Raw genomic sequence first — 20,516 nt, 5'->3', positions numbered from 1 at the left:
ATGGAATGCATCCTTCACGGTGAGATCACTCACCTCAGTCGGAGCATAAACAGAGACCAGGGAAACAACACCCAAGGAGTGACGAATCCTTCATCTCATAATACGCTCATTGACCGGTGTTACCTCAATTATCATTGACATCTACAGCAACACCTTGGGTATGGTAACCATCAGAGCGATCAGACCAACAGTAGACGTAACCACCCACCATGATCTCGCCACTATCCGGTCTACAAACCTCAGAGAGTGCTGCAATACCTATGTTCGAACGCTTGAGCTCAGATGATAACAGAGCAGGTGATCATCCTCTCATTGGGATACGACATTCCAGGCAACCACCCAAAGAGATCGCAGTCTGGTGGCTGACACCTCAGTACCACCCCGACACACTACCGCAATCTGACCTGGGAAGGTTTCCCCATGGTTTACCTCCTATCATCAAAGAGTGAGGGTCGTATAGGCTTTGCCCCAATCCCGTCATCTGGTGAGCTGCCCTGCGGAGGGAAGCTGCACAGGAGTTACTCCCATGGAGTGGGTTTTCAATTTTACTTGCGTTTTTGTGTTTTGCGGAGTAAAGAATTTTATGGTGGCCGGAGTGCAGATCCTGCCACCAACATCCTAAAAAAAAAAAACGAATTTTATAATCAAATAAAAGTGAAAAAGTGAGCGTGGAAGAATAAATACGTGAGGGTCCAGGAAGACATTTCACAACATTGTCAAGGATGTTCAAGGACATCTACTACTAGCTTGTTCTTTGTCTCCCAAGTCAAGGCTCGTGGAAGAGGTGTAACACAGAACGGATCAGCATGCAACAGAACAAAAGGAGGAGCAAAGAGAGAAGGGGGAAAGCACAACATCCAGGCGGAGGGTCAAAATATAGGAGATGGACAAACAAGGGATGTGCGCGTAAGGTTGAAGGGTAAAGGGAGAATGCAGGGGGGGGGGGGTGGATGAGATAGACACTGAAACAAAAATTTTGGGGTCCAGGCATGGTGGGAAGGGGGTTAACAGATGTGGATGTAGAACTGAGATGGTGGTGAACAGCTGACTGGAAGACCTGGGGGGAAGGCCGAGCTGTTGTTTACGTCAAGTTTAGTGTGAGCACAAAGCGGACGCGGACTGGCTTTGTATTTTGAGATTTTCCTCGTTTTATACCTTTTGTTCTGGAACCTTATACAGTATAACCCTTATAATGTCTGTATGGTATTGTAAAGTATTTTAGTTTCCATTCATATAAACCCATGCCTGATGTCATTCTCCATTCATAGATTCACAAATGAATGAAGAAATGAGTTTGTGCATCTCTCGATGGTCCGTTTCACTGACCAGTAAGATTCCAAGACTTCGTGCTTGGAGACAGTTGATGTGATGCTGTCGCTTCATAATGGTGAGCAATCTCTACAACCTGTGTGAACACAAACATTTTAAAATCATAATCATTTGATAGGATATTTTAACTCCATCATGATCAATACCATCGTCGTTCTTCAATCCATATTTCATAGTTCCTCAAAAACAAACAATCCTTACTTTCAATTGTTGTCCATCTCAATCCATGGGCCTCAATCTCTTTTGAAAACACCATTCGTTGTCTATAATCATGTGTACATATATATATATATATATATATATATATATATATATATATATATATATATATGTATGTATCCCCAGATCTCTTCATAAAACACAGTTTGTTGTCCATCTCTATCAGGAGTTTGTCAGTGAAGCGACTGCTGGTATTTGCTGGACTGTACTAATAAATGTCAGTGTGTCTCCTCCATAACTCCAAAACCATGAAACCGAGCAGCCTGGAACTTTGCATGCATATGAAAGGAATTCCAAGGTAGTGCAAGAGTGAAAATAGGGTCTTTGGATAAATTGAAACACCCCTTTTTGAAGATAATTAATGGCCATATTTAATTATCCTTTATCGAAGCTCATCATTGGTCAGCCATTTTTTTTGGCGTGCTCGACAATACCTTGACTTGGAACAGGCTGCAACGGTTTCTTAATGATAAAGTGCTCATATATTTTTTTTCCCCCCCTTTCCTCACTCGTATCATCAAATGCTTCATTTTCATACCTACAAATCGCTGGATACATTGCAATGCTAAAAAACGCCCTGAGACTCCGGTGTTCATGCGTTTATTTCATTTCGGCACATGTGATGAGCTCTAGAATCTCTTAACCTGAGCCAAATTTCAAATTTGAAACTGAAGAATTGACCTGAGTAGCAGTTCTGACTGCTAAAAACTTTTCATTTGTCCAATTGGGACATTGTTTGACACTCCGGGCGTGTCCGGATGGTGTTTAGTATGACCATTTGACGATTGCTAATCGCTCGCCAAGCCTGCCAATCCTCATCAATTGTTTCATTGGAGTTCTTGATTGAGTGCTTTAGCCACTTGGAGAACACTCCACAAGCTGCTTGGATGTTTGTTTGTGAGCCATGGTGATACACTGCAAAAAGTACCCACAATGTCACTGCACTGTACCTCTGCGAAACTCAATCAAAAATACATTGGATGTATAAAGTGGATGGAGGAAAGGGATGGAAGGAGGAAAGAAATTGATGAATGGAGGATATGAATGGAGGGTAGGAATGGACTAAACATGTTTGTAATCCATGGTGAGACTGTACATGGCGGTGTAAATGACTTTTTTTTTTAATCACAGCTGTTGTCCTTTTTGAAAACAAAATTACAAATTGACATTCAAAAACAATGTTAAGTGATAAGTTAAATGAAGTACATACAGTGCCCTTCAAAAATTTTCACCTTTTGTTACCTTACAACCTGAAATCAAATTGCGTTAAATGAGACTTTTTCCACCTTTATTTGCACATTGTAACCCACAACTTCCAAGTTGACAGCAATTACAGCTGTGAGTCTGTTGGGATAGGTCTCTACCAACTTTGCACACCTTGATTGGATAATATTTGCCCATTCTTCTGCATAAGACCGTTCAAGTTCAGTCAAGTTCCGTGGGGAGCGTTGATGGACAGCAATCTTCAAGTCATGCCACAGATTTTCGAGTGGATTTACGTTGGGGCTCTGACTGGGCCACTCAAGGACATTTGTCTTTTTGTTCCTTAGCCACTCCAGTGTAGCATTGGCTGTGTGCTTCAGGTCATTGTCATGCTGAAAGGTGAACTTCAGGAGGTTTTCCTTTGGGATTTTCATGTATTTTCCTCCATCCATTTTGCCTTCTATCCTGACAAGTTCCTCAGTCCCTGCTGATGAGAAACATCCCCATAACATGATGCTGCCACCACCATGCTTCACAGTGGGGATGGTGTTCTTTGGGTGATGTACTGTGTTGGGTTTGCACCAAATGTACCATTTTGTCTTTATGCCAAAAAATTTACATCAGACCACAAAACCTTTTGCCACATGGCTTCAGAATCTCCGGAGTGGTTTTTGCCTCCCTCCAACGGGACTCAAGGTAGGCTTTTTTGAGTAATGACTTCCTTCGTGCCACCCTACCATACAAGCTGGACTTGTGGATTGCTTGGGATATTGTTGTCACATGCACACAGTGACCAGTCTTTGCCATAAAGCCCTGTAGCTCTTTTAAACTTGTCATTGGCCTCTCGGATCAGTCTCCTCCTTGCTTAGTCATCCAGTTTGGAGGGACGGTCTGATCTCGGCAGGGTCTTGGTGTACCATACACCTTCCATTTCTTAATGTTTGGTTTGATTGTGCTCCAAGGGATATTCAAGGCCTTTGAAATATTTTTATGCCCACCACCTGATCTGTGCCTTTACACAACTTTATATCGGAGGTATGCCTGGTGTTGGCTTAATTGTTAGGGTGGTGAGCTTGTGATCCGAGGATCCTCAATTCAAATCCTGCTTTGCTATTGAATTAATAGCTAAGTTTCCCAGCAGAGGAAACCTACAGGAACAGCTGATTTTATTCTAAAATAATCAGAAACTCTACAATTGAACACAGCTGGAGGCCAATTAACTTGGTGTGTCATTTTGAAGGTGATTGGTTACACCTGAGCTAATTTACAATTGCTATTATATGAGGAGGTGGACATTTATCCAACCAAGATATTCTAGTTTTGTATTTCAATTAACTTTCTGAAATTTGTTCAATTTCTTTTTCACTTGGAAGTTGTGGGTTACGATGTGTGAATGAAGGTGTAAAAAGTCTGATTTAATGCAATTTAATTCCAGGCTACAAGGCAACAAAAGGTGGAAATCTTGAAAGGGGGTGTAGACTTTTTATGGGCACTGTATATGAATAAACGTGTGTTCCATTGTCTTTTTTCAATCTGACAAAAGCTTAAAATGTAACCTTCACCTAAGAGCGATCATGCTGAGCACCACTTGGAGACGCACCCCCTGGTGGAGTACTTTAGAGGTTATTCGGGGAGAGTTGTTTCCAAAACCCAAGCTCATTGCAGATGCTGCAGGGAATGTAATGGCAGATGGAGGACCAGCAGGTGGGAACTCACTCATTCATCATTCATTGCTTACACCTCATGTTCACTTTTTGAGATTGGAGCATCATGTGTTCATGAACAACCATGGAACTTACTGTGAAACCACTTTCCATCCATCCTTCCTTTCATTCCTTTCCTCCATCCATCCATCCCTTCCCCCCATTGCTTCATTTGTCCTCGCTCCTCCAACCCTCATTCCTCTCTCTCTCTCCTCCCTCTCTCACCCCTCTTACCACTCTCATGAAGTGATAAGCAATAGGTGGTTGTGATGAGTTCCCACAGGTGGTTGTGTTGTGGTTTGGAGGTGTTTATGTCATGCTGTGGGGTTTGTGTTGTGTTGGGAGGTGTGTGGGTTGGGCAGATGGTCACCTTTTTTGGCGGTCGAGGCTGCTGCTGGTTTCGATTCTGCGGTTTGAATTTTGGGATTCGGCTCGAGTTGAGAGATTCTGGGGATTATCACAGTTTGGTTGTAAAACGTGTGCTGAAATTAAATTAAGGCATGAGCACTGGCATCTCTGGGTGTTTATAAGCATTGCAGCAAGGGTGCGATGGGCTCTATGGTCTCTTGGCCTGAACTGGGTTTCGGGGAATGGACTGAGGGGTTGGGCTTGGTGGCGGGTCCAGCTGCTGCAGAGCTGTTCAGTTTTCCAGTTTGTGCATCTTTAGCATCTTTGGGCGATGTGTAACCCCCTCAGAGAGATCCGGTCCAAGAGCAGGTAAACAGGGTAGCAGCCGCAGTTAGAGTTGCATACCTCAAGGGAAGCCCATTTGATAATCTCTTTGAAAATGGTACATGCAGTTTGAAAGTGATGGGTGGTTTTGCTATCTTGTTTGAACGTGCTGTTTTAACATACCCCATTTCATTCAATCCTGTACTAATGCCATCATATGAGACCAACCCCCCTGCTTCCCCTCAAGTCCCCCATCCCAATGCAAGTTGAACCCCCCCTCCCTTCCCTTTAAGTCCCACTCTCAAACGCAAGTCCAGAACACCCTGTTCCCCTCCCCACCCCTCTCTCCTCACTCCTTCTCTCTCTCTCTCTCTCTCTCTCTCTCTCTCTCTCTCTCTCTCTCTCTCTCTCTCTCTCTCTCTCTCTCTCTCTCTCTCTCTCTCTCTCTCTCTCTCTCTCTCACCCCTCTGCCCCATATTTATCTGTACCCCCTCTCTTTGTGTTCCCATCAGCGAAGCGACGGATGGTATTTGCTCGTTACCCAATAAGAATATTTTCGTTTTTATTATATAATTTTCAATCTTTCTTGCTGATGAAGCTTTGAGGCCAAAATCTGTGTTTCTGGTTCTGCTTGAATGCAGACCTACACTACACCCTCTCTTTGTTGGGGTTGTTGTATTGGGAAATTTTTAATGAGACTTATCTTTCCCTCAGTCCTTTGTGACCACCACCGAACATGGTAACTTTCACTAGTCATTGTGACCATCACAAAGGCTCTTTCCTGATCGATTTACCACATGCACAACATTGAACTACCATGTGATTTACTACCTGTCCCATGAAACGTCCAACAAGAGCATCAATGTCCTTGGTACCGGGAACATACGGGCCTGGAGTTGGCTGGACGTTCAGGATGTTTTCCTTTTAATGTTTCCAAAATATTGTGTTTTCCATTTTATTTTATTTCTTTAATGAAACGATGCATTTGTATCACCAAACGACGTGTGTTTGTTCCAAAAAGGAATCTATTTTGAAGCATCTGCTCAGCGCACTTGCTCCGGTTGGTTAAATTCAAATTTCCTGTTTGGAAACGACCTTGGATCGAGACCTTTACCCTCAAGACACTGGAGTTTATAACAAGCGCAGGTAATAAACCAAACGGTATTTGCTACATTACTGTATTGAGTGCCCAGTGCCCCACCTGTACACAAACATAAATAACTGTACAATGACAGCAGCACTCAGGAGGTGGTGTTCAACCACCAGGTTGAACACTTTACATTTTCTATATTGCTGATTGCTCGAATCTGGATCCGGACCTCAACTAAAATCGAATTGGCTTGTTCTTGTCACCTAAGCAACTCGTCCACCAAGTTTTGTCATAACTCGTCCACAACTTTTTGAGATATTGTGTTATATATATATATATATATATATATATATATATATATATATATATATATATATATATATATATATATATATATATATATATATATATATATATATATATATGTTATTCCGCATGCGGATCTTCACTAAAATCGAATCAATTCTTCCTTGTCACAAACGCAACCTGCCAAACAAGTTTCATCCGAATCCGTTCACAACTTTTGGAGATATCATGCAATACCGTATATTGGTTTTAGATCTATCTCTCAAATGGTGAAGAATCACTTAAATTCTGGTATCCTGATCTGGATCTTCACCAAAATCTAAACAATCCGTCCTCATCGCACACCCAAACTACAGTTCACAGACAAGCAGACAGAGGTGAAAACATACAAGCCAAATCATTACTGTTATCTGACATTATGCCAATCAAAGCAATGTCCTGATTTACTTTCATTGGATCAAATTAAACCAAGAGATGAATCCTTCCAGGGTGTCAGGTCCTCCTCTTTAAACATTTATACCAGGTGGAATTTCTGATATAAAACGTGTTTTAAACTACAATGTGTTGGAGAAGTTTATACAGGTAAAGATGACGTGAAAACGAGGTCATTACGAGACGTCATCGTTGTTGTACATTCACAGTGCCTTCAGAAAGTATTCACACCCCTTGACTTTTTTTTCACATTTTGTTGTGAAACAGCCTCAATTTTAAATGGATTAAATTTAATGAGACGAAAGATGAACTCTTTGGCCTGAATGCAAAGCGTGAAGTCTGGCAGAAACCGAGCACAGCTCATCACCCATCAAACACTAACACGAACCCTACCGTGAAGTATGGTGGTGGCAGCATCATACTATGGTGATGCTTTTCACTAGCAGGGACACGTGTAAGGATCGAGGAAACAATGAATGGAGCCAAATACAGGCAAATCCTTGAGGAGAACCTGCTTCAGAGTGCAAAAGACCTCAGACTGCAGCGAAGATTTACATTTCAACAGGACAAAGACCTCAAGCACACAGCCAAAGCAACACTGAAATGGCTTCAGAACAAGAATGTGAAAGTCGTTGAGTGGCCCAGCCAAAGCCCAGACTTGAATCCCATTGAGAATCTGTGGAAAGACTTGAAGATTGCTGTTCAGTGACGCTCACCATCCAACTTAACAGAGCTTGAGCAAATCTGCGAGGAAGAATGGGAGAAAATCCCCAAATCCAGATGTGCAAATCTGATGCAGACATACCCAAGATGACTCGAAGCTGTAATCCTTGCTAAAAGTGCTTCTACAAAGTATTGACGAAGGGAGTTGAATACTTACAGTACGTAATAAAACAGAAAACCAAATACTGCATTGGAGTAATCAGAAGGAACTGGAAGAAGTAAAGATCAAAGAGGGAGACATCAGGAGGAAAAAAGTAAAGATCAAAGATGGAGACATCAGGAGGAACCTCGAGAGAATTGGGGTTACAGCTGCTACTCCCTAACCCTCAAACCCATCCAGGCACAGCCAAGTGAGTCTTGCAGAAATATTTTTGTGAAAAATTCACTTCTCCTTTGAGGTATTGGTCTTGAAAGAGAGAAATAAAGAGTAAAAGAGATAAAAAGAAAAGAAGTAGCAACAATTCGGCCCAATAAAGAAAAATGTGAAAAATGAGACAGACATGTGAAAGGAACAAAGAACAAAGATGTCGGGAGGAACCTAAACAGATGGATTTCAGCAGTTACTCCCCAGGCTCAAATGCAGCAGCATGTACAAGCTACCAGAGGTCCGTCAGCAGGGAAGCACGGTCCACACAGCATCAGGATATGGTACAAACACAATCAAACAGATCTTTCTGTATTTATTTTTAATTAATTTGTTTAAAAAAAAAATCTCAAAACATGTTTTCACTTTGTCATGATGGAGGTATTTTGTGGAGATCGGTGACAATTTTTTTTTTTTAATTTCATCCATTTTAAAAATCAGGCTGGAACACAACAAAATGTGAAAATGTCAAGGGGTGTGAATACTTTCTGAAGGCACTGCACGTGATGAACAAGGACATCAACCCATGAGTTGAAACCGAGGTCATTACGAGGCATCATCGTTGTTGTGCATCGACATGATCAACACAGTGTATGTGATTCAAATCTCGGGTCACAGCATCTTGAAATCTTAAAACACACCAACAAACTACTCATGTGATGTTGTACTCATAAACAAGCTGCACAAAAGAACACCAGAGTACTGGTAATGGGGGCACTGCATCAGTGGCATAACCGCGCCCCAAACCAATGATGCAACAAGCAGTCAATAAAAAGGCTGTACAGGAGCAGAACAGAATTGTTATGGTTTTCGGAAGCCCAGGGGTGACACATGACAACACATAAGGGGAACCTTAGTGCAGTTATATCTGTCGTATTTTGTCGAGATAAACTACCTCTCCCCTCGTGTCGGTGGAAAGCGAAACGTGTTGTGTTTGTGTTGAAATATTCGAACCTTCTCCATATAAATCATCTCTGTCAATATATATATATATATATATATATATATATATATATATATATATAAATATATATATATATATATATATATATATATATATATATATATATATATATATATATATATATATATATATATATATATATATCTGTCTGCAGCACGCAGCACATCCATACATGTTTTTCAACACTCACATTACACTTGACATCACACGCAACATTATATCCAACACCGCAAAACCAACATTACAAACCACCGTTACGAATCAAATCAACCAAGAACATCATTCGGTCGCGCTGACCCACGCAGGATTGCAAGTCGACTCAAATCAAGAACATCATAGCGCAGCGTGGGCTGCAGAGCAGAGCCGACAGATGAGCATGCCTCCGGCGACGAGGTCGATGACTGATGCCCCACCTTAGTCGCCGGCACCACTACGAGAGCTGGGCTCATCCAATGAGCATTGTATAGAAACAAGAACAGACCAGTAAGAAGGCAGCACCCACGAAGCTCGTGCTTCGCTCGAGGCTACTCAGTCCCAAAAACCCACCCCTCCAAGGGACCTTATTTAGCCAGTGAATCCAAGGGCTGCTGTCTTGCATGCATCTGGGGAATCAGAGAGTTGATGCTCAACCTGTTGGTAATGTGGTGTAGCTGGGAAAACAAGCCATGTAGTTTCCCTGGACATGCCGGCCCAACATACTGATTTTCACTCTTATCTTTGGCTTTCCCTCCTAATTCATTCACTTTGAATGCACAAGAGAATTCAACAATGAGCCCTCGTCCCACTTAAGGCTGGGTTACTGACTTGCATCTCACGCTTTCCTCTGAAACACTACGGGCATTCACCTGCACCTCTCCCAACACTGCGCACTACATCCTCGACCCTCCTCTTCCTCTCCTCTCTCCTTTCTTACATTGGGACGAACGCTTGAGTTGGGTGAGTGAGAGGCTGACCCTACACCTCGACCTGATTTCTTCGTCTCTCTATGACTTTTTTAAAATCTCGTTTCTCCAGAATGACCGAGGTTCGTGTGTGTGTGTGTGTGTGTGTGTGTGTGTGTGTGTGTGTGTGTGTGTGTGTGTGTGTGTGTGTGTGTGTGTGTGTGTGTGTGAACAAATTGTGATTGGTTGACTGGCTAAGTGGGCTTATGTATTGAGGGTAAAAGTTTTCTTCTGTGTCCGTTTGCCTTGTAAACACGTGCCTTTGCTAATCCTTTATAAACTGCTTTACAAATTATCGAACCGTCTCTTTCCATTGGTGAGACCGTAGTGTGTAATAGTGACAGGGAGTTCCGCCCTGCCATTTCGTTATGTTTAGACAATGGCCAACATTCCACTTAAAGGATCGCTCAGCTATTGTGAGTGACTGCAGTGGGGTGTTGGAAAGCACAGGCCTTATCTCGGGTGATTATTTTTCGGGGAAGGTAAAGCAGGATTTGGTCGCTGGACCCTACCTAAATTAAGCATCTCAGACAGCATCTGTAGTTGTTTGGCAACCCATTATGCCATGGAGTTATCTGTGGCTTGTTCGCTTAAGAGTCATCAGCTGGGAAGTGGGTCTGAGAAACTCCCCTTGCGATCACGCTCCTGCTGAAATCGTAACATATATATATATATATATATATATATATATATATATATATATATATATATATATATATATATATATATCATGTCAATGTGTCCATCAGTCCATCCATCTGACGTCCATCCATCTGTCGCCAAAACTCCAAAACCATGAAGCCTAGTGGCCCCAACTTTGCATGCATAATAAGGGAACTCCAAGATGGTGCATGAATGAAAATTGGATGTTTGGGTTAATTTAAACACACCCTTTGAAGATAATTTATGGGGTGCTCATCAAGAGAAACCAAAATAAGCCTTACCAAGATGGTGGTGCGTGTCATCTTGGTCAGCCCAATGTCGGCTTGCTCGAGTCTGAAAACGCCATTTTGTTTTTTTGGCTCGCTCAGCAATACCTTGGCTAGGAACAGGCTGCAATGGTTTCTTAATGAGAAAGAATCATAAAACTGACCAAATACAGCACTTGAGTATCAGGAGGACCAAACAGACGAAGATGGAGTCAACAGGAGGATCGCGGATAAAATTCAGGTTTCGGCTGTTACTCCTCTCCCCTCAAATCCATCCAGGCGCAGCTAAGTGAACCTTGGAAAACTATTTGCAAGATTCACCCCTCCATAGACAAAGAAAAAGAAAGCAAGAGACGCCGAAGAGAAAGAAAGAAAGAGAAGGATAGAAAAAAACACACTCGCACACAAACACCCACACCAACAGAAAACACCCACACCACATCCCAACAGAAAGCGATAAAGTTTTTTTTTTTTCACCTTCCTCATTTATGTCATCGATTGGCTGTTCACCAAAGCTATAAATCGCTGGGAACATGGCAATGCTTATAAACAGTGGAGACGCCAGCGTTCGTGACTATATATCATTTCTGCACATGCCATAACCTCGAGAATCTCTGAAGCTAAGCCGAATTACAAAATTGAAGCTCCAGAAATGAACTTAGCAGCAGTTCCGACTCCTAAAAAAGTGTTTATTTGTCTAATTCGGACGTAGTTTCACATTTCGGGTGTCTTCCAGAGGTGTTTCATCTGACAGATCCATAATTGCTTGCCAAGTGAGCTGTTCCTTATCAACCATTTTGTTGGAGTGCGTAAGCCCCTTGGTGAGCACTGCACAATATTAACACTGTCACTGCATACTGTATATCGATTGACTTGGACAAAGTTCAGGGGCTACTCACCAGTGTTTGGCCCCACATTGTTTTGCAGTGAAATAGGCATTGTCAGGCTTGCTGAAAATGTACTAATTTATTTTACACCTCATTTGTACTTTTTGTATGATCTCCTTTCATTATATAACCCGTCACTTCGGCATAGATAGATGCACATAAAAATGAAACATTTCGTTTATAAAACTTTCGTCAACCGTATCATTGGAGTGCTTGGTTAAAGTCCGTGTGTAGAGGCGCCTCGACTTGAGGCATTAATTTGCCTTATTTTATTATCACATTTTGAATTATTACCCTTGGAAATATTTGATCTATTTTCATTAAATACCCATGTTTATTTTAAGTTGCTGGTGTTTGTATATCTGTTGTGGGTTCGAGTATAAACCCCTTGTGCTGTGCTTCTGTCATGTGCGTGCAGTTGCCGCCCATTCTCCTTCCGCGCATGCCATAATCTACGAGGATCACGTGTTTGCTTCGAAGGAAAACCGCTCGACAATCCAGTCTGGTTGGTGTTAACCGCCACGGCCGCAACATATATTTTATATATGTATATATATATATATATATATATATATATATATATATATATATATATATATATATATATATACATATACATATATACATACACACACACACACATAGTATGTTACGGAAACAGGGTACGCCACAAGACAGAAACTTCTTGGACTCTTCCTGACCTCTGGCCGCACCACTGATAAGTCTGTGACCAGACGTGTTGTGAAGCAACTACCAATGTTGATGAGAACGGCCAAGCCTGGCAGGGTCCACTGTCTTATTAAACATTTTACTTGTTGGTTGGATTGGCCAGACGGATTGAGGTTCGCACCCCTAGTTTGCACTCATTTATTTATTATGCATGGCTAAGCCGAACTGCGGGTATGCACTGGCTAATCACGGAGCCAAACAGTGGAGCAAAACTTCCCATCTAATTGATAGTGCAAAATACGTTCAACCAACATGGAAAAGACACAGTGAGAAAGTTGGAAGAAAACATGTGCAGGTTTATTTGTATCGGGGGAGCGCAGGGGAAATTAATGTGACGTGTATACAGTAAAGGTTTTCTTCACGGAGAATGGCAAAGCACATATTCAGGGTGTTTGTGAGGATGTGACACATATACAAAGAGGGGTAAATTCATGCGGCATGTATGTGTATCAAATACAATAGAGACACAAAGCAGAACTTGTACCCTTGACACTGATGAGCCCCTTCTACAATCTTATTTAATTATCGACAAACAAGATATGGCGCCAATCAGAATCATAACCGGAGAAATGTAGATAGGAAGAAAAAGTAGAAAGAATGCAGAGCAGAGCATGGGTACGGCTCCTCTCCACCTTACTCAGATGCGGGCAAGCTCATACCATGTGCAGATTTGTGCAGACTCATGCAAGTTTCCCCTTCGTGGCTCTCACGGTCCAAACAGGCAGATGTGAGCTCAGGCTTAGCCAAAGGACTCACAACAAGAGCTTGTTGGACGGAAGTGAGACAAATCAAAAATCATGGCACACGAGACATGTTGAGAGTCGAAGTGCTCAGCAGATTGAGATGCTTGGTCATTCAAACACTTGGTATATCAAATACCTGGAAGATCAAATGCCTGCTAGATCAAACACATGGTAGGTCAAACGCTTGGTAGATCAAACGTCTGGTAGATCAATCGGCTGGTAGATCAAACGCTTGGTAGATCGAATGCAATGAAAAGTTGCTTGAATATCTCTTGTTCAAGGTCTTCCATGAAGGTTAAAACCATCTGCTCTCACAACCAACTTGGTTCACTGTTTGCACACCAGCTGTCACTATGGACGTCAAATTATCTACCTGTATGGAAGTTTGGCTGCTCTTGATCTGCACAAAGGTCTCGCTGTTCTGTTCTTTCACAAAAAGCTCTGTTTCACGTTCTCCCGCTCCGGAGGTCAAGCTCGATCTGTTTGTACATCCTCTCTCCATGGAGGTCAAGCTCGATCTGTTTGTACATCCTCTCGCCATGGAGGTCCAGCTAGATCTATTGTTGTTTTCCATGGAACCACGATGACGCTGAATTCACATGACATGCAAATGACATAAGCTGCAACAGCTGCAGGTTAATGATCCTGCAGCTGCAAATGTGTGTTGTGTTGCAAGTAAACAAAAGAACCAAGAGACCACTGCAGGGCTAATATTGCCTCCATTGTGTCCAAATGTGGGGTTTAGCGGGACTTGAAAAGAACGAGTCTATTTATTTTCCATGCGTACAATCACCTGCATAATAATTTTTGTGCATGTTAAAAAGGTAATTCTCGTCCATTGTTTTGAAGTAAGGGGGATTCATGGCATATAGACTGTGACAGGGGGGTAATTTGTGATGTGCTGGTGGGGGGATGGTTTCTGGTGTGGAATGGAAAAGGAGGGAGCGAGAGATTTTAAGGGCAAAGAGCAGAATCGTGAGAACGGGCCACAAGGGGTTACGGGCTTGAAAGGTGAATGTGACGAGGGACCGGTGATGGATGGGCAAGTGTAGCCATAGAACGATCAAAAGATGGACAGATAGACGGAAGGATTAAAGAGAACCCGAGCATTCTAACTCACGATGCATATCCCTACCAAAGTCCCACGACACAAAAGGTAGGAAAATGATCTCACATAAACTAAATAAATATCTGTCTGGGGAAAATTCTATGTGTCTCTGAATGCATATCCGGGTCTTTCCAGAACCATAACTACATATGTTTCCACAGTATATACATATAACAAGACCCAATCATGTCTCTCGCCCATGATTGGAGGGAATAACCAATCAGCTCTCACCTAATCAATTACCCCAGGTGGTGAGGATTTTGATAAATTAAAACCCATGCTCTTGCAAACTGCATAAAGAAACCAAGAAAAGCTACACAACGTAAGCTCTTTGCTGTTTCAAACCCTATCTGGGTTCCTCTCCAGCTACATACATGAGAATCCCAATGCTACACACACCACAAGAATGGTGTCATCACTTGTGGGCTGGTCATCAGGGACAGCATAGACAGAGACGCGCACCATCGAGGCTCGCCAGCATGTACCATGTATATTGAGAATGGCGGTTAACACACAAATAACAAGACCCAATCGCATCTCTCACCTGTACTTGGAGGGAATCGGCTCTCACCTAATCCCCAGGTGGCTAGGATTTATATAAATATTTGGTCATGTGACCCTCTGTGAGCAGAGCGAGGTTGCACCGGCCAACTTTTGTTTCCCGATATTTTCCTTTATAGACAATTTAGCGACAGTTTTGTGGCTTTTCCTGGGATATTGGCTTTGGGTTACATCAGGATGCAAAATATCAGCTTTCGAACATGCCGAGAAAGTATGAAACATTTACGTGTTAAAGTAGAAGGGCACTCGGTGGAGCGCATACCTCCGCCACGTAATGCCTGATCCACAAGAACATATCAGGCCCATTACATGTTTGAAATATCATGCTATGTAATGTTTTGGCCCCATCTCAAATTGGGGAAGAATCACTTGAATAATGAAATAATTCTCGTATCAAGATCCGGATTCGGATCTTCACCAACATCGAACCAATTCGTCATGGTCACACACCCAACCTGTCCCCCAAGTTTCGTCCGAATCCGTCCAAAACTTTTTGAGATATCCTGCTATATATCATTTTTAGGACTGTCTTTCAACGGTGAAGAATCACTTTTAAAATTCTGAGGATTTATTCAGCTATGGAATAAGATTTTACACTTAAAACAGCGACTTCCTGCTTTTAGTTGCATTGCATGATGTAAAAGACAGGACTGCGTCCTGCAAAATGAGAATGAGTGCTGCGTTATAGCTGATACACTGTTACCTGCACTATGAACCAGCCACCCTTCATTGAGCAATGCCAGTCCCACCCAGTGGGAGGGAATCGAATATGGAACACACCCATGAAGCTATCTTTCCAATCTTCCCACAAATGACTTTTGAACACCGAACAACCCAAGAACCCACGACAGAGCAGATAAGTCCATTTTAAAATGAGTGACGTTGCCCTGTAACAAACATTGCTTCATACGAACCTTTGGACAACCTTCCAGCACGTGATGACGTGTCGACAAATATGGGGAGAGACAAAGGGAGAAATTCATGTTTAAATATGCACTTAGTCAATGACCATGACGCACGGTTTCTCTTCCAACAGAAGGACCTGAGTTACTCGTTTAGAAAGCACCTGGTGGGTTGAAAAGGTGAGAAAAGCAATATTATGAGAAAGAGGGAGAGAGCACCTGACCTGCTCATGCTTTGCCATTCGTGTTTGTATTTAATTTTCAGATGTTGGAGGCTCAAGACTTGTTTTAAAGTCTCCACCAGTCACCAATCTAACAAATGGAGAGATGCTTGTGTCCGTGCTAGTTAACCAAGCCCTAACCCTAACCCTCACCCTAACCCTAACCCTAATCCTAACCCTAACAGCTTGGTCGTTGGTCACACTGTACAGAAGTTTGCTAACACATCACTAACATTTTCATGAAGGAACACCACCAAGTTTTAGTTAACAAAAACACTTACCCCCAAATCCCTGTTAACACTGCATTTGCCTGAAAGTTCAGTGTTAACTGGATTCGACCTGCTGGTCACATCAATGTGAATGTGCCACTCGTGCAGGATGGCCTCAATAATCACCTGTCTGTCTCAGGTGTTGTGCCCGAAGACAGCTCCATCGTCACCAGGCAATGGTTGCACCGGGTGGTTTGCCATCGCCTTCACAGTGGTGGTCGGTGCAGAAATGAGTAAGTTGTTTAGGGTGCCGGAGAAATCTCACCTGGTCTTGGTGAAGGACGCCGTGGGATTTTCAACGTCCACCAGTAACCGATGCTGGTGAACAGGTGTCCAAGTTGAATACTGTATATACTTATCCAAGGGGACGATGTACCCGTTGATACCCATGTACCCACTACCTGCCAAGCACCGGTCTTTTATCTTACAGTCGGGTCGGGATTCGAACCCAACCCAGAATTCAAGCGCTCCACCTTAGCACCAACCTGTCCGACACCCTTGGCTGAATCCTTATCAAGGTACCATATGGAAATGTTACTGGCACACTTCACCTTGTTCGTGGCAATGAAACAACATAAATTTAACACTCACAGTTAGAGACAGGTAAAATTTGAAAGACATGAATAAGTTTAATTCCTTACCTTGTCGCGGGGAGATAAAATGATTCAAACGAGTGATTTTCACTCCGTCACACCCACGTCTGTATCTCAAGGCAATGACATGTAGGCTAATGATTAACGTGCATTTTTACACCTGTACCTCCCAATCAAAAGCCTTGTCAGAACGTTTGTACCTTCTTCTCCTCCTCCAGCAATCAAAACGCCATGTTCAAGGGCTTGGTGGTCCATTTGGGTTTTTACATCTTTATCCTCATTGTTGAACACCTGCTAAGCAGATGGTCTTTTGATGTTTTGTATGACATCATAGCAACCATATGACATCATAACCAGAAACTCCTTCCGACTTGTACAGGATGTTGTCCTTTACAAAATCAGACAGCTGTACCAGGAGGTGTAAATGTCGGTGGCCACCGCCGCAAGCACGGTGGTGCTCTCGTAGTAGCTTTCGGAGAGATTGGATGGAAAGTTCTTCATTAGCAGATACAAGAAGGACGGAGGATAGACGAGACTGGATCTTCCGGTACACACTTCATAAGGCAGAACATTTGCTGGAGAATGAGACTTTCCCATGGATGCTGCTGTCATACAATTTGGAAAACCTCAAGGAGGAATGAATGAGTGAAAAGTGGAGAAAACAACATGGCAAACATCGGTTTCACAGATGAGCTGACTGTGTAACCCTTTGAAAATGACACATTGAACGAGTTTATTGGAAATTGAGGAAAGGACAAGGTAGAGCACGTGCAGTACCTCCAGCAAGGCTGAACAGTCTACATGATGCGTCCACTGATAGACCGGATCTGGATCCAGACGTCCAAAAATCGAATCGGCTTGTTCTTGTCACGGAACTAACTCATCCACCAAGTTTTGTCACAACTCATGCACAACTTTTTGAGATATCATGTTCGCAGACAAACAGACAGACAGATACGGGTGAAAACAATAACCTCAGTCCATGTTTGGTGACACAGGTAGAAAGGGAGTATATATCCAGAAGAAGACTATCTGGTGTATGGGGGAAGAGATTGGGTATTGAAGAGGTGTTGAGGATGAGGTTGTTGCCTTCTCGGCCCATCGACCATGGATAAATAACAAACAAGGCCGAGCACCCTGTGTAGTCCTGAATCCCAAAGTTCCTTGGTGTCCTTGCCTCACCGTCACTCATAGCATCCTGAAACAAAACGACATGGCTGACGCGGGATTACCATTGTGGCATCCAGTGGTCTAGCCAGGGTTTGAATCCCGACCCCACTACAAACTGTCACCCTGGTGTTTCTCAGGTAGGGCGATAAATCAGAAGGACTTTAAGTCGGATGACCCATCTGCCAGCATGGGTGTTTGGTAGACGGTAAGTATCGCATGGAGTCTTTCACAAAGGGTTTGTGAGTTATTACCGGAATACTGAAATGATTGCAAATCCCCGCACCTTCGGTCGGATGCCAGGTTTGAGCTTCCCCAACCGGCTTGTGAAAGACTTTGGTGAAAAATCTTCCCTGGCAAACTCCACAAGAATGTAGGAGCAATTGGGTCCTTCCAAGAAGTGCAGGGTGACCCCAAAAACCAGAACCCATAGTATTTGCTATAAAATCCTCATTCATCACTCAAATGACACATTTTTTGGAAGATTACTTCAAACAGGCCAGGCTGACTGTGCTTAACTATCGTCACGCTTGTGAGGCCTATTGCCTGTTGATGATGGGAGGCCGTGACGGTTAAGGTCTATCTCGTGTGTAATGCTGGGTTGGCCCTGGGACCGGAATAGCTCCTTTTATTTATTGTCTTCCAATTTTATTATATTCTTCTGTTCAAAAGAATTTCCTTATCAATCTTCCCCCTCATCCGTAGGGCTCTACATAATTTCCATCGGCGGAAACCTCGTGAGGGCTCATAAAAAGGAATTGCAAGGAGGAAGAAGAATACACTGCACTGCGCTCTAAACGCCTATTTACGTAGGATAGGGTGTAACCCTACGGGGTTCTGCGAGCAGCGTAAGGTTCCTGAAGACCTGGCATACATTCTCACTCAATGCCCTCGGTACAGAGACCTAGATCGCATCTTTTACACTGTGTCCGAGACTTGGTCGGGCGTACCGGATACACTTTGTCTATTGAGCCAGAAGCACCCTCGAATCTGCAAATCGGTCTTAAAATTCATAAAGGAAACGGCACGAAGAGTATAAAGTCCCCGACATTTTTTATTTTATTTTTTGTATTTGGCTGCAGCCGATGAGTTTGGGTGCGTGCCAGTTATAGAGCCTCGCAGGTCCGATAACGCCAGTGAACACAAAAAGAAGAAGAAGAGGAAGGTAAGAGCTCAGTTTTTGGAGAAGGAGAGTGGGAACAAACGTGGGATGTGCAGCCCAAGTGTGGCGAAGGGTAACTCGGCCTATGAGGGTTAGTGGAGGAGCTGAGCGATCCCCATGGGGCTCTCAGTTGGAGGTGCCATCTGTGTGGAAGGGACTGTGGTGGAGGAGAGCCACTCAGTGCACATGGTGTCGTGTAGAAAAGAGGGAGAGGGAGCAGAAGCGTTTGCTCCTCGTCGAGTATCGTCTTGGCCAACCTGAGGCAATGTGCGACTTCATGGTGTTGCAGGAATTGCTTTGGTCCTTTTGGTTGTGAGTTTGAGGACCTATCCAGAGAGAGAGAGAGAGAGAGAGGGACGGGGATGGAGACATGCTACTGCGGAGCTATCCTCCTGGTTTGTGGCTGGGACGAGACCACCGGAACATCATCTCAAACAGGCCTGAATCCCCCATCCTTTTTTCTTTCACCTATTATTTTTCTTTATACCCTGGAAAATGTTCCTTTGTTATTTTGCTTCCACTCCCCTCCCTTGGGTTTCGATATGGATATCTGGTGTGGTATTTAATTGTGTTGTCAGTTTTGTCTTGCCACCTGTCTGTCTTTACCACTGCATGTCAGCAGGATTTCCTATGAAATGTTTATTGATTTGTTACATCCCCTGTTACATACCCCCCCCCTCCCCGACTGCCTAGAGCCCTCTAAAACTTCCCAAGAACATGGATGTATCATTTCATATTGACAGTCAATGCCTTGCCGATGTTGTCGTCAAACCAGAAAGGGCCGAAGGTTCCATGTTTACAGATTGTGATCGCGGCAGTGCTTTTTTCTGAGTGGATAGGTCGCTCAAGCACTAGATCGGGGGGTCTCGATCCCCAGTATACGCAGTTCTTGGAGTTGACATGCCCATAAAGATGGAAGTGGCCTGGTCAAAAAACCAGACATTGTCAATAAAGATGTTTTTTTTTCCTCTCAGGTGGGGAGATTAATCAAAAGGACCTTAAGCCAGAGGCATTGGTGGTTGGTGGACATTAAATATCCCATGTCAACAATGTTTTCAACACAGTCAAGGCTCGTGGAAGAGCTCGGACACAGAACAGATCAGGACATAACATAATAAAGGGATCGGAAGAAGAAAGGGGAAACGCCAACAGCAGTGGGGAGGGAGAAAGTGGGCAGAAACGGACACACAGGAGATGCAGGTAACGATGAGCGGTAAGAGAGAATGCAAGGGGTGAACAAGATGGATACATTAGGAACATTTTGAGAGGAGTGGGGAGTTGTTTACCATATGTAGAAAA

At 43.2% G+C, this 20,516-nt stretch overlaps 1 protein-coding gene across 2 annotated transcripts in view; it reads right to left on the bottom strand.

Moving 5' to 3' along the window:
* The window catches only part of LOC147017755 (cadherin-17-like), a 168,643-nt gene extending 151,631 nt beyond the window's left edge, over positions 1 to 17,012 (bottom strand). For both annotated transcript variants that reach the window (XM_085847642.1, XM_085847643.1), the window contains exons 1-2: positions 16,937 to 17,012; positions 1,327 to 1,405 (exon numbers count right to left, since the gene is read on the bottom strand). In XM_085847642.1, the coding sequence (XP_085703768.1) occupies positions 1,327 to 1,383 (57 nt within the window). In that variant the 5' untranslated portion in view covers positions 1,384 to 1,405; positions 16,937 to 17,012. The remainder of the gene's footprint in view (positions 1 to 1,326; positions 1,406 to 16,936) is intronic.
* Positions 17,013 to 20,516: the final 3,504 nt, after the last annotated feature.

Source organism: Eptatretus burgeri, chromosome 11 (assembly GCF_056783735.1).
Source record: "Eptatretus burgeri isolate ZD-2024b chromosome 11, Ebu_testis_v1, whole genome shotgun sequence".
NCBI lineage: Eukaryota > Metazoa > Chordata > Myxini > Myxiniformes > Myxinidae > Eptatretus > Eptatretus burgeri.
This window is presented reverse-complemented; position numbering and strand designations above follow the sequence as displayed.